The sequence below is a fragment of the Rattus norvegicus genome, chromosome 14 (assembly GCF_036323735.1).
Source record: "Rattus norvegicus strain BN/NHsdMcwi chromosome 14, GRCr8, whole genome shotgun sequence".
Lineage (NCBI taxonomy): Eukaryota > Metazoa > Chordata > Mammalia > Rodentia > Muridae > Rattus > Rattus norvegicus.
The window spans coordinates 41,834,241-41,857,192 of NC_086032.1; the positions used below are offsets into that span (position 1 = coordinate 41,834,241).

At 46.0% G+C, this 22,952-nt stretch overlaps 2 protein-coding genes, 1 long non-coding RNA gene and 1 other non-coding gene across 7 annotated transcripts in view; 3 read left to right on the plus strand and 1 right to left on the minus strand.

The window, feature by feature from the left end:
- Positions 1-1,411: 1,411 nt before the first annotated feature.
- Positions 1,412-7,236, plus strand: LOC134481847 (uncharacterized). The gene is made up of 2 exons (XR_010057708.1): positions 1,412-1,651; positions 6,566-7,236. It is a non-coding gene; the product is annotated as an uncharacterized LOC134481847 (long non-coding RNA).
- Uchl1 (ubiquitin C-terminal hydrolase L1) lies at positions 4,619-15,503 on the minus strand. 3 transcript variants are annotated; one of them, NM_017237.4, is made up of 9 exons: positions 15,096-15,177; positions 14,972-14,983; positions 14,342-14,470; positions 11,593-11,743; positions 9,042-9,127; positions 8,918-8,965; positions 7,919-7,985; positions 6,740-6,798; positions 4,619-5,013 (listed from the first exon to the last, which is right to left on the minus strand). In NM_017237.4, the coding sequence occupies exons 1-9, from the start codon at positions 15,126-15,128 to the stop codon at positions 4,927-4,929; spliced, it is 672 nt and encodes a 223-aa protein (NP_058933.2). In that variant the 5' UTR covers positions 15,129-15,177; the 3' UTR covers positions 4,619-4,926. The 3 variants fall into 3 exon arrangements, with proteins under 3 accessions (NP_058933.2, XP_063129074.1, XP_063129073.1); XM_063273004.1 differs by lacking the exon at positions 14,972-14,983 and having other exon boundaries at positions 15,090-15,503; XM_063273003.1 differs by lacking the exons at positions 4,619-5,013; positions 14,972-14,983 and having other exon boundaries at positions 5,116-6,798; positions 15,090-15,253.
- Positions 15,398-22,952, plus strand: part of Apbb2 (amyloid beta precursor protein binding family B member 2) — a 383,293-nt gene continuing 375,738 nt past the window's right edge. For both annotated transcript variants that reach the window (XM_063273105.1, XM_063273114.1), the window contains exon 1: positions 15,398-15,536. The gene's annotated coding sequence lies outside the window, so the exon portion shown is untranslated. The remainder of the gene's footprint in view (positions 15,537-22,952) is intronic.
- On the plus strand, positions 16,899-17,005 carry LOC120096871 (U6 spliceosomal RNA). The gene has a single exon (XR_005493677.1). It is a non-coding gene; the product is annotated as a U6 spliceosomal RNA (small nuclear RNA).

The window sequence follows — 22,952 nt, forward strand, 5'->3', positions numbered from 1 at the left end:
CATACGGCTAAATAAATAAATCTAAAAAAATAATAGAAAAAAATAAAGATACAAGGCTGGTTATGGCGGTGTGTGTGTCTTTCATCTTAGCACACAGGGGATCAGGGGCAAGTGGATCTCTGTGGGTTTGAGGCCAGTCTGTTCTACGGACAGAGTTCTAGGCCAGCCAGGGCTGCCTAGTGAGAGCCTAGGAAGGAAAGGAGGGAGGGAGGGAGGGAAGGAGGGAGGGATGGAGGGAGGGAGGGAGGGAGGGAGGGGGGAGGGAGGGAAGGAGGGAGGGAAGGAGGGAGGGATGGAGGGAGGGAGGGAGGGATTTTAAAAAGAATAAAGATACAAAAAAAATGCCAATTTTACTGGGATAAACAAGCTAGAATGTTGGAAGGATTCATCTATGTGTGAGGCCATGAAACTTAAACATATCTTTGCTAGGTCCATTTATGCCCAGGAAAAAACATACCATGTATTTTCATCTGCTTTAGTTTGCATATTGGATACGTCACTGACTAAGCAAGAACCTTGGACAAGCTGCTTGAGCTTCACCTTGTGTCAGTCCTCCATCTTAAATACAGGAGTGATACCAAGACCATACAACGTGGTCAAAAATGCAGCGCACTGGAGGAGAGCCAAACTTCCCCAGGCTTTAAGGACGTACTCAAGCAGGTTTCAACCAGCTGTCTCATGGGATTCCTTCATGAACATTTCTCCATGTCTGTGGGTGTATAGGCAGCCCAGGTATTATCTCGATAGTCTGTGACCTCAAGGGACCGACCTGATTAGACATTGGGGGCGTTTGTTTAAAAGGGGAGATTTTAGCACCACATACCTCTCTGTTCGCTGAAAACATACAAAAGTCCCCTCCACTACCCAAGAGCAGTAGTACCGTATTACAGAGAGACAAGGGAATTAGCTGATGTATAAATCTTAGACAAATCTAGGATGCCAATCGGACGGCCTGTTGGAGAACCCAGGTCCTCTGAGTCACCTCACCCCAGAGGGATCTGCCTTCCGTTGGAATTCAAAGTGGAGAACCACATATCTGACTGGAGAGAAACTGGTGTCACTAGATGGAAACTTCTAGAGGCCATGCCCTTCCTAGACATCTTCACTGGCTTTTGAGTATGTTTTATTTAGTTGTTATTTTGGTGCTGAAGATTAAACCCAAGGTTCTGAGCTTCATCCCAGCCCTGGTCCAGATCTCTCAGTGTCTACTTTAAGCGGATGTGGTAGAGGACCATTCTCTGTTGAGTGAGATAGAAACAAGCCAAGGACACATTCAACCCTAAGCAACTGTTTCACTCCTAACTCAAGTGAGAATTAAAGGGCATCCCTCCAGCTTCCCCTGTATGTCGCTAGAATCATTGCATCATTGTCCTCGTGGACTAGTGTTGTCAGCTTGGCAGGATCTAGAATCACCTAGGAGATGGGCCTCTGGGCAGGCCTGTGGGAGACCACTGTGGGAAGACCATGCTGACCACTGGTGAGCAGGACTACTCCCTGGGCGGGGGATCCTGGATGGTGTAAGTGGAGAAAGCCAGCTGAGGACCAGCATGCACTCGTCATTCTGTTTCTATCTGGATGTGATGTGAACCACTGTGTCAAGCTCTAGCTGCCTTGCTTTTCCCATCATGATGGACGGTGCGCACCCTGAACTGTAAGCCAGAGCAACCCCATCTTCCCTTAAGTCATAGTTTTTACATCAATAGGGGGTTCGTAGACATGGTCACTTCCTTTCGAGGAATAGAGAGAACCTGCACTCAAAAGGTGCTGGCAGATGTAAGTTTGCCCTCACACAATGAAGTATCTGACCACGAGAAAGAAAAGAGTCCTGTTGTTTATAGCAACTTGGAGAGGTATGACCCACCCCCCTACTCTGCTAAATGAAGCCAGCCAGTGTAGAGAGAATCTAAGCAACACCTGTCAATTAAAAAGCCTATGGCCAATGAACTGAGGCAGGAAATAGGAGGTGGGACAGTAGTAGGAAGAGAGGGTTCTGGGAAATAGAGAATGGTGTGAGATTTGGGCTGGGAGGCTGAGGAGAGGAAATGTAAACCAGCAGGTGGCTAAACTCAGGATAGAATGAAGAGGAGATTAGCACCAGACTTGGTCACATGAAGCCGAGGAGAGTTAACTAACCGTGTGGAAGACATAGAATAGTTTGACTGGGTTAAATAAGTTACGAGCTAGTCGGGGAATGAGCCTAAGCTTATGACCAAGGTATTTATTAATAAATTAGTCTCAGAGCCATTATTCTGGGATCAGGGACTAAAAGAGGTTAAACATTTTTACAAGCCAGAGAGAAAGACAGACAGATATTACATGCTCTTAATAGAAGCTAAAACAAACAAAAACCCAAAGTTGATCTCATTGAAACTGAGTAGAAGAGTAGCCGTTAGAGAGAAGGCGGTGGTCAACCAGATATTCCAGAAGGTTGGATGATTACGAGTTACAAAGGAATACATTCTAGTGTTCTTGGTAGTCAGGGTGACTACAGTTCACAACCTGACATGTTTTATAAAGAAATTTGAAGGTTTTTCAAGACAAAGGAATAATAAATGTGTGAGGAGATAGGAACATTCATTGTCCTAATTTGATGATTTCACATTATATACGTGTATCAATTATCACATTATCCCCTAAAAATGTAAATATCTTGGGTCCAAACTAAGGCATTCTTTTTCTATTTTATTTGCATGCATGTGCGCATGCATGTCAACATACATGTGGAGATGAGAAGATGGTCTGCAGGAGTTGGTTCTCTCCTGCCACCATGTGGGTCCTGAGACTTAAACTCAGGCTGTGCCTGGCAGTGAAGAACCTTTACCCACTCAGCCACCTTGCTTCAAAGTTTCAAAGCGCTATCAACACAGAAGCTAAGGACCAAAGAAGGGCTACAGATGCCCCCCAGCTGTCAGGGTGCTTGCCCAGAATGAGCAAAGCCCTGGATGTGACCCTCAGCACAGAACTCATAGCGTGGTAGGGCAAGCCTGCAATCTCAGCCCTTGAGGACCAGGGGACCCTGTCTCAAGACACAACAGGGTGAGATGGCTCACTGGATAGTGTTTTGCTACTCAAGCATGAGGGTATAATTCGGACCCCTAGAACTCACATGTCTTAGGCAGGTCTTCTATCACTGTGCTAAAACAAGTTACTAAATGTAACTTGAAGAGGCAATGTTTTTTTCCTCTTACAGCTTGCAGTCAGTTATCCCGAGAAGTCTGGGTAGGAACCCTCAGGCAGGAACGGATACAGAAGCCAGTGCTGCTTACTGGCTTGCTCTGCCTGCTATTTATACATCCCAGGGCCATCAGCCCAGGGGTGACGCCCACAATAAGCTGGGTCTTCCCGCATCATGAAGAAAATCTACCACAGGCCAATCTGGTTGGGACATTTTCACAAATGGAAATTGCTCGAATGTCCTTCTTCACAAACAACTCGGGCTTGTGTCAACTTGACATTAAACCAGCCAGCATACCACACAAGAACAGACTCAGTAGCACACGCCTGTAATCCCAGCATGTATGTCCACAGCAAAACGGGAGGCAAAGACAGCCGATTCCCAGATGCCTGTGGGCCAGTTACCAAAGTCTCTGCTCTCAAAGTGCAAAGCAAGGACCAGCACCTTGAGGTTGACCTCTCTATATGACCCCATGAAAATGGCGCTTAACCACTGTGTTAAGTCATTAATCAGGAAAACATTAGACAAACGAGACCACTCAGTGAGCAAAGCTATGGCTGAGCAAATATAATGAACCACATCTGATCCTAGAACCCACATAAAATCCGGATGCAGTGGTGTGAATCTGTAAACTCCGCTCTCCTGCCGTGAGATGGGGTGGAGACAGGAGGACAGCGGGAGGCTCCCATATGCAGCCCAGCAACAGTAACCAGAGACTCTGCCTCCACCATGGTGGGCAGAGAACTGGCTCCTGAAGAGCTGCCCTCTGGTTTCCACGAACTCACTGTGGCATTTGTGTGCCTGCGCCCTCCTCCACCTCACTATCTGAAATCTGAAATCAAGGGACAACTTGCAAACTACCCATTAGTTTTAGTCCTGCTCAAAATAATCCAAGTCCATCGAACTGAGGAAAGGTGGGAACAGTGGCCAGTGTCCCAAAGAGCCCAACGTAAGGTGTGACTCTGACCAGAGAGATGGCATTCAGTGAATGAGGAAACAGTAGGCTAGGGACCTTCAGCTAACAATGTTACCAGGACTGAAATGTAATATGAAACCAACAGAAAACATCAATGATACAGATACAGAAAACTGGGTGTCCACTTTATGGAAACTGTTAAAATTGCCCACTTATACCACCGCCCCCACCCACCCACACAAGTCCTACTCTGTAGCCCAGGATAGCCTGAAACTTGTGGAATCTTCCTGCTTTAACCCCCTAGTGCTAGGATTACACAAGCTTGAGTCACAACACCCAGGCTACACCGAACTTTTAAAAATATTAAGTTTCTACAGTTATGTGTAGAAATATCAGTGCATGGAAATAAAGTCTGGATTAAATACTAAGCCAATACTATTTATGGTAATCTTACCTGCATTAGATGGAAGACATTTGTGTGTGTGTGTATAGGGGGGACAAGGGGGAATAAAAACCAGCTAATCCTGTTGCCAGCAGAAAAGTTTTATTCTTCCTCTTGAGGACTAGACAAACCACATCCAAGGCCGTAACTTACAGAAACCAAAGAGACCATAGAGAGCAAGGTACAAGACACAGGAGGGTAAGAGCTTAGCCTCTGAAGTTCACACTGGTGTGGCTGTCACAGAGCTCCCTGGTGGCCTGGGTGGGGTGGAGGGGACGGGGCAGTAGAACGCAAGAAGACAGCTGTGGTTGTTAAGTGCTAAAGCTGCAAACCAAGGGCGGGGCAGCGCGCGCCTGCCCAGGGATGGGGGAGCGGCTGGTTCTCTCTCCCTACTTAGGCTGCTTTGCAGAGAGCCACTGCGGAGAAGCGGACCTCTCCCTGCTCGCGCTCAGTGAATTCTCTGCAGACCTTGGCGGCATCCTAAAAAGGAGGGATAGTATTAATATCCAAACAGAACCTGTAATATACAGAAATTCCAAAGGGAAGATATTTCCAGTTCATCTCATTGACTTTAATAGAGGTCAGAGACAAGGGAAAAATCCTGACTCTTAGACCCTATACCACAGGCTCAACTTTAGCCTGGACACGCTCACTCTGAATGACTCCATGTTGTTGTGCCATGTGCCTGGGTTGGTAGAACTTGGTCCACGAGTGCTATGAGATGACCAGATCTTTGATGTTCCAAAGCCGTATCCTTTATAAAGAAGGGTCTCAAGGTACACAGGCCAAGAACCATGGTTCTACCATTGAATTCATAGCAACCTTGGGCATTGATCTGTCTTTGAGAGATGGGCAAGGAGTCTCACTTCCTGCACCATGGTGGGGGCTCAAAGGTAGAACTCAGAGAATCACCCAGCCCAGGAGTCAATAAACTACAGGCTATGTGCCAAACCCAGCCTTTTTGCCAGTGAGGTGAGCAAACCTTTGTAGACAGGTAGATCACATGTTCATTTAGAAGTATCTAGCAGAGCCTAGAGCGACAGAAGCAGCACTGGACACTTGCCACAGAGCCATCCGCCACACAAAGCCAGAATACTTCCTCTCTGGCTCCTTACGGATAACCTTTGCTGACCCCCACTGTGTGCACACCAAGCACTGACGAAGAGTAGCTGCTGTTGCTACTACAAGTCAAGTCATACCTCAATGTCTTATATTCTATCATAAAAAAAATAGCCTTTTTAACAGCAAGATGATCCCAGCCTAAAGATTCAGCTCTAGGTTAAAAGGGCCTATGACAGTTCAGAACGGAGTTCACAGTAGTCCCTCTTCTAGCACGATGAACAAAGCGTCCTCAAGATTTCATTCTTTTAACGAATGTTTTATCTATGTAACTGTTTAGCCTGCCTGCATGTCTAGATGCCACGTGCACCCCTGGAGGCATGAAAAGGGCATCCGGTTCCCCGGAAACGGAGTTATATACGGTTACGAGCTATCACATGGTGCTAGGGATCAAACCCGGAGCCTGTGCAAGCGCATCACCAGCTAAGCCATCTCTCCAGCCCCTTCCATCAGCTGTGTGACTACGTGTGGGTTTGTGCATGCTCGTGGGTGCCCTCGAGGTGGTTACGGGAAGCTATGAGCTGTCTGGATGTGAGTACTGAGAACCGAGCTTGGGTCCTCCGCATGAGCAGTGCACACTCTGTTTAATACTGACCATCTCTCTCTAGCCAAGTGGTTCTGAATCTTCTGTTCTGATACCAGTAGGTTACGTGGAAGGAGACCAAATACATAATTTACCTAGCCAAAATTTTTAACATATACCCAACAAGGTGATGTACCCAGAATCCTGGAAGGATTAGGGAAGGTGGAGAGAGTTGATGTTCTACTCTTTAGTGAGGGTATATAACCCAACAAGGAGACAATGGCCTCCTTAATCCCACACTCGAAACACAAAATGGCTTTCAAGCCAATTCTAACTAAAGTCGGCACATGAAACACATTATAGTCAGGGCTTTTTTTTTTTTTTTTTTAGGATCCGGTTTAAAACCACCTGCTAATAAAACAAGGCAGACAGAATGACTAAAGCCATCTTTAAGCCCTAAACAATGCTATTAGTGATTCGGGGTTCCTGAATGTCAGCAGAATGCACAAAAGCGGCTGGAAGAAAGGGGTCTGCAGGGAGGAGAGGCACTCGGGGATGGATTACCTGCAGCAGAGAGTCCTCTGAACTGGCGCCATGGTTCACCGGGAAAGGCATTCGCCCATCTGGAACAAAGAAGGCAGGCCTGTCAGCGCTCCTCTGCATTCCCAGAATCTGGTAGCTGCCCAATCCAGAAGGATTTCTAAGATTTGTCCAAACGCTGCTACCATTCCCACAAGGGGAGTCTGATCTCAAAGCGGCAGGATGCATGAGATTGAAGCGCTCCTGGATGGTCGCTGACAATTCTAGTCTACAATCGATGAGATCACACAGGCCCGACCCAGCTACCCTAACAGGAGGAATTAATTGTACCCCCATGCTTTGGAGAAAACAACTGTGGAAAAGTCAGGCAGTCTCTAGGCAAGAGTAAAGACTGCTCCGGTTTCCAGCTGCCCTTTTGTGACTGCTGATTTTTTCCCATCTCCTTTGCCCCTGGGAGCCTTTAACTCTGAGGTGATACAGGTGCAAGCCTTTCTCCATTAAAAGAAAATGAATGGATTTCCCAAGATGGAGATGCCTTTTTACTGCTTCAAATGGAAATGATGCTCAACAGACCCAAACTCACTTTACAGCTTGGGTGTGGTGACGCACGCCTTTAATTCCAACATTTAGTGGGGCAGGGGCAGGCTGATCTGAGTTTGAGGCCAGCCTGGTTTAGAAAATAAGTTGCAGGACATTCAGGGCTAGACAAAGACCCTGTTCTCATAAACGAAAATCTTGTTTGTTTGTTTGTTTTTTTGTTTTTCTTTTTTTCGGAGCTGGGGACCGAACTCAAGGCCTTGCGCACGCTAGGCAAGCGCTCTACCACTGAGCTAAATCCCCAACCTCATAAACGAAAATCTTAAATTCACTTTACAGAAACAAGTTAACACTTAGGTACTGATCCTTGGTGAAATGGGTATTAGGGAACATAAGGGAGTCGGGTGGGGAGTGCCATGAACCCCTACAACTGATGCCAATCTGTCCCTGGCTTGTCACTAAAGCCATTGAGCATTTCAGTTGCCTGAGGAAGGCCAACTAGGTCCAACGGAGAGCCAGCCCAGTGTTCTCTTTGGAATACACATTTCTGGCTTCATAAATCAGTGCATGCCTACAGCCAGAAAGTCCCACAACAATGCTGTAGGAGAGACCAAGTCTGAACGAATGCATGAAATCATACTGGATCCCAAGTGGGGCGATGCATACCGAGCTCGTAGAGGTGGCCGTCCACATTATTGAACAGGATAAAATGGAAATTCACTTTGTCGTCTACCTGCAGATAGTGAAGAAAATAAAAAAAAAGTGAGGTAGCAAATATACTTATTAAAAATACATTCTTGGGCTGGAGAGATGGCTTAGTTAAAGAATACTCTTTCGTAGGACCCGTGTTCAGATCCCAGCAGTGGGTGGTGGCTCCCTATCACCTTAACTCCAGGTCCAAGGGATTTCCTGCCCAATTCTGGCCCCAAGGGGCACCAGACTAATATGTGGTACACACACACACACATATAAATACATATATGCAAAAACACCCATAAGGCATAAAAATAAATATTTAAAAAAAATAAATTCTCTTATTATCCAAGTGAAATATACTCCAACAGCTTGCATGTAAACCTGCTAAGGCAGAAACGCTGGAATGGCTGACCCGCCAGGCCTAGGTACTGTGTGCTTTTTAATGGGAAGGACATCAGGCTTAGGGAAGATCAATTCCGAATTGATCTTCTGAATGCTTGTGACCCTTTCATAAAGTTCCTCACATGGTGCTGACCACCAATCATAAAATTATTTTGTTGCTACTTCCTAACTGTAATTTTGTACTGTTATTATATCTGATAATGTGACCCCCCAAAGGTCATTCAACCCCCCAAAAAAGGTCATGATCCACAGGTTGAGAACCACTGCTTTTTACGTCTGTTCACACTATGGCCCACTTCCTTTTTGGCGCTGGAGCTGAACCCTCAAAAGCTCTTATAAGCTAAACACAGGATAGACCACTGACTTAGTCTAGTTGCCAAGTAGATTCCTGGAACTATTTGAGGGGTGTAGATTAAGTCTGAATGTTCCCAGAGGAGACGTTTCTGATGTCAGCTGGGCTTGGCGAGCAACATTTGCTGACCGCAGCAGTGCTGTAAAGATTCCTGTAAATACCTCACAGGAGACAGAGGGCGCCTGGCCCAGTTCTGTATGTGCATGCATATTTACCCGGCACTGGCCCTCCTGGGCCACGGAGTCATGGGCTGCCTGAATGGCCTGCAGAAGAGAGGAAGCCATTAGCACACGGCCATCCAGAGTCATTTAAAAGTGTGGCCACAGAAACACACTCTACCTCGTTCTTCTCGAAACACTTGGCTCTGTCTTCAGGGGACAACTTCTCCGTTTCAGACAGAAACTGTTTCAGGACTGATCCATCCTCTTTGGAAAAGAAAACACACGCATCAGCACACATCAGACGGTGTGAGCCGGCATACACTGACTGCCCACTCAGGCCTCTGCACGGCTGGTCCTATGAGCCACCTCAGTCTATACGCAGCTTCCCGGGACGTGGACATGGTATCCCTTTTCACGGGCTAGCTTCCCAACTACTCCCTGCTGCTGCCATCAGGCCAGACAGGCTGGTCCACTCCTCAGCGTACATGAGGGTCCTTGACACTCCAATTCCTGTCCTACTCACTTCTCAAATTTCATAGCTAAATCATGTACTTGTGAGAGCCTATGTAGTTCCCTAAAAGCAGTGCCTACTGTGTCTGTGGCTGACTCTGTACCACTTCCTAAATCAATGCAACTGTTTTTTTTGTTTGTTTGTTTGTTTTTAAGAGACAGGATTTTTCTGTGCAGCCCTGGCTGTCTTAGAACTTGCTCTGTAGATCTGGTTGGCCTTGAATTCAGAGATCAGTTTCTGTAGGTCAGCCTCCTGAGGGGATTAAAGGTGTGTCCCACCGCCTAAGCTGCACATCATCTACACGTGTGGTGTCACAGTAACATTCTAATCCAGTAACAGTTCCCAAATCCTGGTTTTCATTTCAGAGTGGCAAACAGACACTGAATGCCATTAGCATACAGGTCTGTAAAAGCAGGAAAACCTGTGCGGTCTGGCTTAGAGCCCAGTGCCAGCTGCCTGTGCGCTAGACACCATTCCTGCTCAACGGGAGTAAGTGTGGGGAGGCGGGAGAGCCAGCTATCATAAAAATAACTGATTTCAGATGACCTCTGTATGAACTGTCAGCCTTAGATGTAACAAATCCAGTTACTGGGCGTCACATTAAACTCTGGAAGGCTGAGTGCAGGCTCCACAGTATAGTACTTATCTAGCCTTGGACTTGACCCTTGTCACTGAGAAGAAAAAAAAAAAAAAAAAACCAAGCCCTGGAACTGATGGGGATCCTCTTAACTCCATGAGAAGGACTGAATCGAATTAACTTATGAACCCCAGCTTTACCATGGTTCTAACGTTCCATTGTGTTACTTGGACACAAGTCCCTCCAGGGCCTTGCCTAGGCTCAAGTGATCCTGTCTCAGTGTCCTGCATGGCTGGGACTGCATTTGGCCTGCGGGAGTAACGGTACTCAGAATACTCAATGTGTAACCATTTGCAGCCATTCAAAATAAGATGGCAAAGGACTGTTATTTCATTCTACAAATAACGTTTTCATCGAATGCCCATGAGCTTCCAGCATAGCCAAGGCCAGTCTTCAGCTAAAGTCAGAGCCCACATAGCTCTCCGAGCCTGTAAGGTTGAGTTTCTGGCATTTTAAGAAACTTTGCTGATTTTGGCCTGAACTGCACGTAACTGCTATGTGAGTAGAACCTTCCTTGCTGGCTCTTATGCCTTTCACAAGCTTAAAAGCACAGACCTCTTTCTCTTACATCCCGTTCAGTTTCCACCGGAGGAGGGATGAGGCCCTCCACCTGCTTTTGCTCTCGGTGGCTCCCTTTAGGGTTCCAGCCTGCTGCTACCCTTTCTGCATCAGCAGGTCACAGCTCTATGGTCCTTCTGTCAATTATGGCATAGAACCGCTGTAGATAGGGTCCCTATTTCTGGATGTCACAGTTCCTTAGAATTTTGAGCATTATAGTGTGTGTGTGTGTACACACGCACGTATCTTTACATAGCTGGCCCTTAAGTATTCCTTTTCTTTTACCTAAGCCCCGTAAAGCTGTGAGAAAAAAAGAAAAAAATTACACAGGGGCCCACACTTCTTAGAGAATTAGTTTCCCTCAAAACGAACAGCAGAGCTCCCTCACAGCACTACATCCGGGTTAAGTGGCAGATGTGATTTAACAGGCTTCAAAACAACTTTAAAGATGGATGTGGAAGTCCCAGTATGAGGCAAGAAGATTGCCTTGAGTTCAAGGACAGCCAGGTTAGCCAAAATTACAGAGTCAGAGTGAGGGTCCGTCCTGTCCCACCTCGGTGTATGTGTTTATATATTGCTGAAATAAATGGTCACTGCAAAACTCCGAACTCTTTGAGACCACAGGCAGCTGGCCTTGCCTGAGCTCTGCTCAAAACCTCCAAGTCATCATGGTTCCTCTGGAGAGCAGTTCCAGAAACTGCTACGACGGGAGGAGAGCGGACTTCAGTTCAGGCGAGAAAGCCAATCTGACATGGAGCAGTAGCAATAAAAGCCCTGACTAGAAAACTTGTCACTGAGATCTTCCAAACCACACCATGTTTCAACTCACCAGAGACGAAGGCCTAGAATTTCCCATACAACTTCAAGTTTAAAAATAGCAGGTGACTTAGATGGTGAGTGGGTTCCCCCAAACATCTATTAAGTGGACGGTGAGGACCCCCCCATAGGCATGCTGTGGCATGTACCCACACAAATTAAAAAAAAAAAAAAAAACCAAAAAACAAAACAGATGACCACAAGTACCAAATTCCAGCTTGTCTTGGTTATTGGCCACTGCGTGGATCAGCCCAATGGTACCACAGGAGTTCCCGATGGTCTGCTTCATGAAGTAAACTTTAGGGCTAACTTCTTGTCCCTTCAGTTCCTCAATTTGTTTTTTCCTGAAGTTTTCATGCTGTGAATGGGGAGAAAATGAGTGGGTTTTTTTTTTTTTTTAATCTGTAAATGAAAGCAGGTGGAAGTTCAGCCAGCTCTAAAGAGATACGCAGCAGGGTGTGTGGCCATGAGCAAGCACCGTGGTTCTAGAGGCTGTTGCATGCCTGGAAGGACAGCCTCCCTCCCACACCCAAGCAGGCCACGCAGCTCCACCCTGATGCTGCAGTGCAGGCACTGACTTGGATGCTGCCCAAGGTTGTCTAGACACCACAGCAACCTTTAGCTGGAGGCGGGGAGTCATGAAATCTGCAAACAGAGCTCCGTTCAGGGTTTTCTCCCTTCAGTGAGAATAATGACTGTATTTCACACAGGTTTCTCATCAAGCTTTGATCAATACCCCAGGTTAACACCAGCTGGTGTTTGTTGCGCTATTCTTTAACTGTTCTGTTTGTGTGCAAGTCAATGTCTTTTAACAAGGCCCAACTATTTGGAAGGAGAAGCAGACGCCAAGAATTCCCCTTCCTGGTTTGTTTTAGAAAAGTAAAGCCAACTGGTTACAAGTACTGAACTATGATTAAAAACAAACAAACAAACAAAAAACCGACCAAACTTTTATTCTGTAAAAGACAGGGTACTAGTTTATCCTTGCCAGAAATACAGGGGACGTTCTAACCAGAAGACAGATTAGCACTTATCTGGGGAGGCTGCTCTATGAACAGATTTCCACCAAGCACTGCCAGCATCTTGTACAGTGAATCGGGAGACTGTCCCCCCCCCCCCCCCAGCGAGTTTGGAAGACCTGAGAAGTGGGGAACTGTCAATCAAAAGCTGGTGCTACAGCCATAGAAATGCCTTCTGCCTGAGGCCAGAATTCACACAGCACATCAGCCAGCTCGGCTCCTAGTCTAGTAGCCTCGTGTTTACTGTACATTTACTCTGCGGCTACAGGAGAGAAGTAAGACTGCCTTCACAAGATGGACTGGTGCTCAGATGTCCTTCCTTCCCATTCACTGTTAAGGGTTTTCATATCTCTTAATGCTAATCAGCTCTCACTGTAAAACACATGACCACTGAGCTCTCACATGAGCATAATTCCTGGTTCTCATCATCACAAAGGTGAATTAAGATGCTCATGTAGGATTTCCCAACATAACCTTTGTAAGGATGAGGTGCTTTCTAAACTAGCTTGTGGACAGAAGTCAGACACAAGCTCTGTTTTCCATTAAAAAATCCTTTGGTGGGGGCTGGGGATTTAGCTCAGTGGTAGAGCGCTTACCTAGGAAGCGCAAGGCCCTGGGTTCGGTCCCCAGCTCCGGAAAAAAAGAACAACAAAAAAAAAAAATCCCTTGGTGTTTTACCCATTACATATGCAGAATAAGTACTCAATACAGGGGGGCAGATAAGACTGCAGCTGAAGGACAAAACATTACTCCAACCATACTGGAATGTTTTCTAAAAACATCCTCCAGAGCCTGCGCAAAGTGAGGCCAGCGAGGAGGCTCACCACTGCCTCCCAGAGGCCTTGCCTGAGCTCTGCTCAAAACCTCCAAGTCATCATGGTTCCTCTGGAGAGCAGTTCCAGAAACTGCTACGACGGGAGGAGAGCGGACTTCAGTTCAGTCGAGAAAGCCAATCTGACATGGAGCAGTAGCAAAAAAAGCCCTGACTAGAAAACTTGTCACTGAGATCTTCCAAACCACACCATGTTTCAACTCACCAGAGACGAAGGCCTAGAATTTCCCATACAGCTTAGTGTTTCTAGAGCGCCTGCCCTTAGGATGGTACTTAATTAACCTACCATTTGGAGTCATGGCAGAGATGCAAATACCTCCAAGTTTTACCAATTTCATCCCCTCTTACGTCATTAGGCAGCTGGGCGCCAACAGGAGGAGGCAGAGGATGGATGCGCTACTGGGACTCCACACACTACAGGACAACACATACCCTGCTGTTTTGTCTCTATCTGACCCTCAGTCTTTGAGTCCCATGCATCCCTGCACTGTGGAAGTTGGAAGAAGATGAAAGGCTGCTTCAGAAAATGAAAGGTGTTCCCGAGATTGTGCTAGAGGAGCCCCACTTCATCCAGCTACAAGGTCAGAGAGGTAGAGACAGCGGTTGAAAAGATTCTGTGCACCAGTGATTCAGCTTTCTAAAAGGTACATTCAACAGCGTGCCTGCTGGGAGGGGGGGGAGGGGAGATCTAACGGAAAGGCAGATAATTAAGAGAACCCTTTTGACTTAAGCAAGCCAGGCCCCGGGCAGTCTACAGCTAGGTGGGAGCTGGAGAACCAAACAGGGACCTGGCCCACGCACGCTCCTTAAAAGGAAACCAACAGCCATCTGCAACTGGAAGGGAGGCTAATAAATAAATAAATAAATAGGTTCGGGTTCTTTCTCTGGCTAACTGAAAAAATAAGACTTGGGACTCAATGGGTTTCTTCTTTTCCAAATTGATGCAATAATGGCCACTACAACAGAGCACCAATGAACAGGTATCTTGAAAACACAGGCGCCTCCCACCCTAAGAGGAGGGATCCTTATCCCCTACAGTACAGGAAAAGGGTACAGCGTGCACTGTGCATTAACTGAGACCAGCCCACCCAAGACCTTTCCCTACCTGGGCCGTGAGGGGAAACAGCAGCAGCAGGGCGCAGGCAGGAGATGGCACTGAGCCCAGAGTCTCCTCCTCCAGCCCTAGCACGTCGGCAAAGCGCCACTGCCCGGCGACCCCCAGCTTGGCCAACACCTGCAGGGAAAAAGACAGGGGCAGCCAGCCGGAAAAAGCCGGACAAATGATGGGCACCTGCTAGGGGGCGGGGTCAGCACGAGCATTCAGCGTGCCGCCCTCCCACTCCCCACCCCCCACCAAACACACACACACGGGTTCCCCCACCCGAGTCTGGGAGGAGCCTCCGCAGCGGCCCACCCTCCGTGTCGCGCAGTGACACAGCACAAAGCTCAGCCCACACGTGGCTCGCGCGAAGCCCTCGGACTAGAGTCCGCTGACCGTCGCCACGCCCTCGAGATGTGTTCCCGGCGCCCGCTCCCGTCTGGGTCAATCCTCTGCCACCTCCCCAAGATTGATCTTTCTCAGTCACCCCAAAACCCCTAAATAACTCAGGGCAGAGGCGACACCCTTCTGGCCGCCCCAGCCCGGCCACCTCCACAGCACAGGGCGCGGCCGGCTAGGCGTCTCCAGCGATGCTCCCGTGGGAGAGGGACAGAGACTGCGCGCCACGCCACTCACTTTGTTCAGCATCTGAAAGGAAAAAGCAAAGAGGAAAATGATAATAAAACTCGATGATTCAGCTACCTAGCTGTAGCGAAGGCCCAGCCTTTTGCTCCCAAGGCGGCCTAGAAGCTACATTTACCTCGGGGTTAATCTCCATCGGTTTCAGCTGCATCTTTGCGGAGTGCACAGGGAAGAACAAGCGCAGGAGCCAAAAAACAGCCGGTGGAGCCGCCCAGGCGGCTGCTATAAAGCGCCGGCCTCACTCACTGGGAAAGCATGAGCAGGGGAGGCAGGAGCAGAACCAAGCCGAGGAGTATGGCAAAGAGGGCTCGAATTCCCCCATGCACCGCACAGAATGGTACAGCCGAGCCCCCAAACCTTGCAGTCTCACTCGCCGGTGAGCTAATCTGGTGGTTGTGGAGAGGGGTTTTGTTGGTGGGTGTTCCTTGAACGCATGGAGCAGCCTTCTTGATGGAGCTTTTAATTTGGGGCGAGATTTCTGGAAACCCTCCTCTATCGTCTCAATCACTCCAAAGCTCGAGGGTCTCTGAAACATTGAGAAAAAGCACAAAGTCAACAGGTATAAATATATAAATAATGTTTAATATGAATATAAATATTTGTCGGTCCTCTCCCCTCCCCCCATCTCGGAACAGTTTGTACTTAACCTTAGACAATCTGTCCTCCATGTTAAATTGAACCTGTGTCCAGACTCGGTTTTTAATGGACTGCTTAGAATAAAACATCTGATATGTAGTACATTAGTGAAGCTGATGTAATGTGACTCCAGGGGAAGAACCGGTGGGTCTCTGGGAAGCGGAACATAAAAGACACATAGAATACAGGCGTTCAGGGACTTTAGAAACAGATTAAAGAAAAGATAGGTGATTTTGAGACTAGAGGTTTAAAAGAAAAAAGCATTTTTAAAAAATAATAAAAATGGGGGGGTCCTTTTTCAAAGAACAGAGGTTTGGGATAATAAGATTTTGGTTCACAATACCTACGCACTGAAGAAAGGGAATAGCAACTGCGGAGAGACCACGGTTCTCCAGTGGTGAGGGCGGGGGCGTTCTTTCTAACGTTCAAGAGATGGAAAGCAAAAGCTTGTGGCGAAGGTTGAGTAGGAGGAGGGACCAGATCTGTATCAGTTGTCAGGAAAGCTAAATCACACAGTGAGGTGGCTAAGGAAGCAGGCAGGTTGGGTATTTTAAAAAATGGACTCAGAACAAACGGTGAGAAACAGACATGCTGCGTGAGAGCCCGAGGTTAGCAGGGCATAGGATGGAGGGAACAAACGTTGTTTTTACAGCAAGCCATCTTATTTCACCCTGAGAGGGGCCAAAATTGTATGTGTGAAATTTTATACATCAGGATCTGGGGCTGTTAATTTGCTTGGTGCCACAGTTGGAAAATGAAGCAGGAAAACAAGTCCTGGTTCGTAAGGCCTGAAGGGTCCATTTTCTGTTTTAGACTCAGCAAGGTACTACTTCGATTTTTCTCCCTGTTTCATCATCAGAAAAAAAAAAAAATGACCTTCACTTACCAAGTGTGAGAGGCAAGAAGGCGTTAGTAAGATCCTAATGAGTGGATTTTATACTATGTAAATTTCATCTCAATGCAGTTAATTAAAAATGCTCCACGACAGGTAGACATAATCCAGTGCACCTGGTTAGACTGGGTGCCTTTCTGTCTTTTGGCAGAGACAAACTACATTTCCAGTTTTCTTCATTTATCCATTCCTTCCATAAATACTGCATACCCGTTTACTACCACTGGTCACCGAGCTTGGGAATCGGGTGAATCCAGAAATGAATATTGAAACTCCCTTCATTGCAGCGGTTATCCGTAGGCTAGGGTGGAGGTATTGAAACTTCTTCCTGTGGCTCTTACAGTGTGGAGGGAACACCTAACTCAGCGGAGGGAATTAAAAAGACATGGAAGGGTGCTGTCTTCGGCAGCACATACACTAAAATTGGAACGATACAGAGAAGGTTAGCATGGCCCCTGCGCAAGGATGACACGCAAATTCGTGAAGCATTCCATATTTTTATGGTAGGAAAAAAAAAAGACATGAAAGGAAGTTGCATTTAAGCTAAGGCTGATGGACAGGCAGAGGTCAGCAGTGGACAGGTATTGCCAGAATAGCTAGGAAGAGCAGTATGACGTCACGACCAGAAGTCTTTGTGCAACATACTTAGTTATTCACTCAACAAACAAGTGTGTGTGTGTGTGTGTGTGTGTGTGTGTGTGTGTGTAGACTTTAGCCAGATTCTAGGGCTCATAATTTGTAGGAAAAAAATAGGACGATTTGTGTAGAATGGGCTTTGTGGGCTGGGGCTTAGTTTCTCTTTTGGCGGTGAAGCTGGCTGGACAGGCGGGATCTGCTGCCTGAGGTGGCAATCAGTTACAGTTGGTTTTGCAGTTCTGTACTGTGTAATTAGAGCTGAGTTAGTGAGTGTCTGCAACTGAGTCCCAACAATCCAAACGTCAGGACTGTTTAAAGGAACGAGCCTAAAATAAAGAGATGAGGTGGACAGGGAGTGTAGTGATGGGCACACAGCTTGGTGAGCATATCAGCGTACATACCAGGGATCTGTATGGAGTTCTACACGTGTGTTGGTTACATACAATTGGTCGGTGGAGTAATTCTTTCTCCTCGGGAATTCTACAGTTACAACATAAATATGGAAAAGTGCCAACTTGAAAAAAACACAACATTTTGTTAAAACTATTTAAAATTAAATATACAAGGTGAACATGGCAGTGCTAGTGGTTAAGAGACTGAGCCAGGGGAATCATATAGGGCCATGCTGGACTGCATAGCACGTTCAAGGCCAGCCTGGGAAATTTAGCAAGATCCTGTTGCATACCCATGGCATAAGTTGATTAAATTTAATACAGAAAAATCATAAGGAAAACCTTTCAATCAATTAAACATGAATTAATGACTATAGTACCTGACCTTTTGAGTAGTATGTGAGAAAAAGAGTAAAAAATAAAAAAATGTTTGGAGGGGTTGGGGATTTAGCTCAGTGGTAGAGCGCTTGCCTAGCAAGCGCAAGGCCCTGGGTTCGGTCCCCAACTCCGAAAAAAAAAATGTTTGGAGAAAGGGTCCCATGGTGTAGCTGTGGATGGCCTGGAACATTCTATGTAGACCCTGAATGAATGAATCTGGCCCTGAACTTGCAGAGATGCACTGCCTCTCCCTCCCAAGTGTGGGATTAAAGACAGGGTGGCATCATGCCCAGCTTCAAATATTTCAGGCATCATAATTTGAATGTAAAGTTAATGCAATCGTTGTCTCTAGCAGAAACTAGAAGTTCAATTTAATTTTAATCATTGTGAGTTCCCATCTCAGTGCCTTCAGGTTTCCAAGTTCTCTGGAAAAAATAAATAAATGCTGTGATTGATTGGTGATGTCTGCTGTGTTAACGAGTTTTATGCCAACTTGACACAAACTAGGCTAATCAGAGAGGAGGGAGGTCTGGCTGTAGGCAAGCCTGTAGGGCATTTTTCTTAATTAGTGGTTGATGGGGAAGGGCCCAGCCCATTGTGGGTGGTGCCACTCCTGGACTGGAGGTCCTGGATTCTATAAGAAAGGAGACTGAATAAGCCAAGACATGCAAGCCAGTGAGCAGTGCCTCTGTATCAGCTCCTGCCTCCAGTTTGTGCCTTGCTTAAGTTCCTGTCCCAACTTCCTTCAGTGGTGGACTATGGATACAGAAGCGTAAGTCAAATACACCCTTTCCTCCCCAGGTTACTTTGGTCATGGTGCTTTATCACAGTAATTGTAACTACGATATCTTCCAAAAGTTATGACAACAAATATGTGCTATCTTTAGACTAGATTAATATAATATAATATCTTTAGACTAGATTAATATAATATTTATGATATATTTAATAAGGAAAGAAAATTACACTGACCATATGGACTAGATTAACTGCACCTGACCAATAAACACTCAATGAAAACTTTCTGGCTGAAAACTATCAAGGCTGCCCTTCCCAGGAGACCTTGAAAGAGCCTGGAATGCTTTCTGCTCTTTTGAGAACCAGAGTTCAGTTCCCAGCATCCACATCCAGAGGCTCATGGCCACCTACAGCTCCAGGGTATCCGATGCCCTCTTCTGGCTACCATGGGGCAAACACTACACACACACACACACACACACACACACACACACACACACACACACACAAAATAAACAAACAAAGCTTAAAAAAAGAGAGAAAGAGACCCTGAGATCTTGCAGAAAAGCCAAAATAATGTGCAACCTAGTCTATGTTTCAGAGAACAAAGAAGTTTGGTTTGGTTTTATGAAGGAAAGGAATTAAGTGATTTCCTATGCCAGTGTGTTTACCAGCGAGAATAATCTTTAGGTTGATTAAGAAGCCAGATGTGACAGAGATCTAAGGAAGTGTATTTTCTTCTTCAACAACTGTAACAATCTTTGACAGTGTAGAGAGGCAGCATGGACATATAGAGTCTTCGTGTGAGAGCACAACGGCAATTTCTCGTGGAGTCTCACCTTTGTGCATGCTACGCCATGGTCTTAATACTAAAATAGTTTATTGCAAAAGTTGTCAGTTAAGTTTTTGCGATTAATGTCCTCTTCTAGTTAGCCTGCCACTGACATTTCCTGGCTCTGTACATAGGTCATAGCCATGGAATCGTGCACTAAATAATCTTTAGCGTCAGGCTCCTCTTACTGTTCCTGAGTTTTGTCTGTTGGTATGCCCCGGAAGTCATTGTTTTCAATTGCTGAGTAGCGTTCCATTCTATAGACGCGTCCTGCTTGTTTTCCATCACTGACTGGCGGATGTTTGCTTGGCCACCGAGTTCTGCCCATCGTGTCTAACACGACTTTGCATGTTTCTGTATAAATCGTTGTGTGGGAAATTATTTTCATGGCTCACTCACTTCTAGAAGTGAGAATGTTAGATTGAATGGGAACTGTTTAACTTTTAAAATGTTCGATGTCTTTTAAGGCTTGCATCATTAGTAACCTCTCGAGATACTATTAGCTGGAGTTGGTATTGCATATCTATAGGCTTACTACTTAAGATGCTGAAGCAAGCGGATCATGAGTTCAAGGCTGGCCTGAGCTGCATAGGGAAACTCAAGTTGTTCCCCCACGTGGCCATACACATTTCCACCTACTATTGTCATTTCATTCACAGTTCCCTGGTGACTAAGAGATGGCGCTCTTCACGCTGTTTATGGGTTGCTTAAGAATCTTTGCTGCACAATGGGAGGAGAAGCCCTTGGTCCTGATGAGGCTGGACCTCCCAGTGTAGGGGAATGCCAGGGTAGGGAGGCAGGAAGGGGTGGGTGGTTGGGTGAGGGAACTCCCTCATAGAAGAAGGGAGGATGAGATAGGGGGTTTATGGACAGGAAACCAGGAAAGGGGATAACATTTGAAATGTAAATTAAAAAGTCTCCAAGAAAAAAAAGAATCTTTGGTGCAGTTGTCTACTCAAATCAGTGTCCACTTTTTAAATGACTTTTTTGGGTTTTGTTTATTGATTTTTTTTGGGGGGGGGAGGCTTGTTTTGGTTTGGTTTTTGGATTTTGAGACAGGGTTTCTCTGTGTAGCCCTGGCTGTCCTAGAACTTGCTCTGTAGACCAGACTGGCCTCAAACTCACAGAGATCCTCCTGAGTTCTGGGATCAAAGGTGAGCACCACCACCACCTGGCTTTTTTTTTTTTTTTAAGATTTATTTAATGTATATGAGTACACTGTAACTGTCTTCAGACACACCAGAGGAGGGCACAGATCCCATTACAGATGGTTGTGAGCCACCATGTGGTTGCTGGGATTTGAACTCAGGACCTCTGGAAGAGCAGTCAGTGCTGCTCAACCTATGAGCCATCCCCCCATCCACCACCACCTGGCTTTTAAGTGAGTTTTTTTTTTTAAAGATCTCATTACTGTGTTGTAAAGGCTCTTTCTTTATTCTGGATACTGTTTATATCAGGCCCCAAACTTGGCAATTATTTTTCTTCTGGCCTGTGAATTTATTTCAACTGTCTATGCACTAGTTTTTAAGATTTCCCTTTGATGAAGTCCATATACATTTAAGGATCATCAGAGAAATCTTTGCCTAATCCAAGATGACTGGGGTTTCCCTCTGCATTTTCCTTTAGAAGTTTTCGATTTTACCTTTCCGTCTTTGATGCATTTTTGGTTAATTTTTGTTGACCAGGTGAAGCAAGGGTTTGTTTTCTTTTTTTGCATGTGTTTTTTTCAGTTTTCTCAGTCTATTGAAAGATACCTCACCTAGTTAGTTACCATACCTAGTTAGCTACCTTACCTAGTTAGTTACCTTGGCAACTCAGTTCACACCTCAATAAGGGCTGTGGTTAGCTGCCCAGGTTGTAGGAAGCCCTCAGTTTTATCCCTAGCACAGGGAGGGAGCAGGGATCTCTTGACTACAAATTCAACAGTTTATTCTGGACTGTTAATTCTGCCCTACTGAGTTATCGGTCTATCTTGACTGCAGAGTATTACAGGAGGTTTTCAAATCAGCGTTATAAATACATGGTCTTTGTTTTAACCTGCTTGGGCTAGTCAAAGGCCTTTGCTGTGCCTTGCCTTGCCCAATCCCCACCCACTGTGGGTTAAACCAAGTCTTCACCCGTGCTGTACAAATGCTCTTCCATTGGCCAGTTTCCCCAGCCTTCTTTAACTTGTTATCTTGAGACAGGAGGTTACAAAGTTGCCTGGCCTGGCCTTGAACTCCCCGGGGTAGCCCAGGCAGGCCTTGAACTTGTGATACTCCTGCCTCAGCTTCTTACTTAGCTAGGATGACAGGCCTGTGCCACTGAGTTTAGCTTTGTATTACATTTTCATATAGATTTAAAAATCATTTATTGCTTGCCACCATAAAACCTTTTGGGTTTTAACGATAGGAATTAAACTGAATCTGTGTATTAATTTGGAGAGAATTGCTCGTGCAGGCAGCTCTAAGCTCAGTGGGTTTCAAAAACGGAACACAGGTGTGAAATGGGAGGAGGCTTTGGGAAGAAGGGGGCTCTGAGGAGTAGGAGGGGGATGAGGGGGATGTGAAAATGAACAAAATTCATGATATTCCCAGGTAAGTAGGAAATTGGATGAAGGTGACATCCTACTGTGACTGTGGTTTTCATTTTCCCAATGATTAGTGAAGTTGTGCTTTTTTTTTTTTCACATTTTTCCTGTCAATTTGTGTATTCCTTTGAGTAATGCTGGTTTAGATCCAGTGCCTGTCATTTACTTAGACTGTTTGCTACAAAGCTATGAGAGTCCTTTGTGTTCTCGGTAACAGTCTGGATGGATCCGATGCACAGTGTGAGAATACCTTCTCAAAACGTACTTGAAAACTATTGTAACCAAATCAGCCTGACGTAGCACACTCAAGGACCACAGGAATAAGACAAATAAATGCGTAGGAACACAGAACAGTCAGCTGGTCTTTGACAAAGTCCGCTACAGCGTGAGTGAACTTCCCCTGAGGCCCGTGTGTGAAGCTAAGTTCCCAGCACCTGGTGCTACAGGGAGGCCGCAGAAACTTTAAGAAATGGAGCCCATTGGGAGATTCTCTGGTTGCTAGGGAACATCATTGATGTAAAACTTTGGATCTGGCCCTTTCCTATTTTATCCTTTTGTACCTGACAAGACCTTCAACAGCACACATCCTACCATAGTGTAGCATGCTGCCACATGCTCAAGGAATAGGACCAGGGGCTGGGGATTTAGCTCAGTGGTAGAGCGCTTACCTAGGAAGCGCAAGGCCCTGGGTTCGGTCCCCAGCTCCGAAAAAAAGAACAAAAAAAAAAAAAAAAAAAAAAAAGAAATAGGACCAAAGGGTCATGGACAGAGGCCTCCAAAATAAACCTCTACTTAACAACAACAAAAACAAACAAACAAACAACCCAACTGTTTTATCTCAGGTATGTTTTACAGGAACAGAAAGCTGACTAACATGGATACTAGAATGCTTCTTGTGGAAA

Coding starts and splice junctions, on each gene's coding strand:
- Uchl1 (XM_063273003.1), bottom strand. CDS start 15,128: ATGCAGCTGAAACCGATGGAGATTAACCCCGAGGTAAAT. Junction 7,986..8,917: donor CCCAGGAGGGCCAGTGCCGG/GTAAATATGCAT, acceptor CACTATCTGCAG/GTAGACGACAAAGTGAATTT. Junction 6,799..7,918: donor CGGCCACCTCTACGAGCTCG/GTATGCATCGCC, acceptor TCTTTGTTCCAG/ATGGGCGAATGCCTTTCCCG.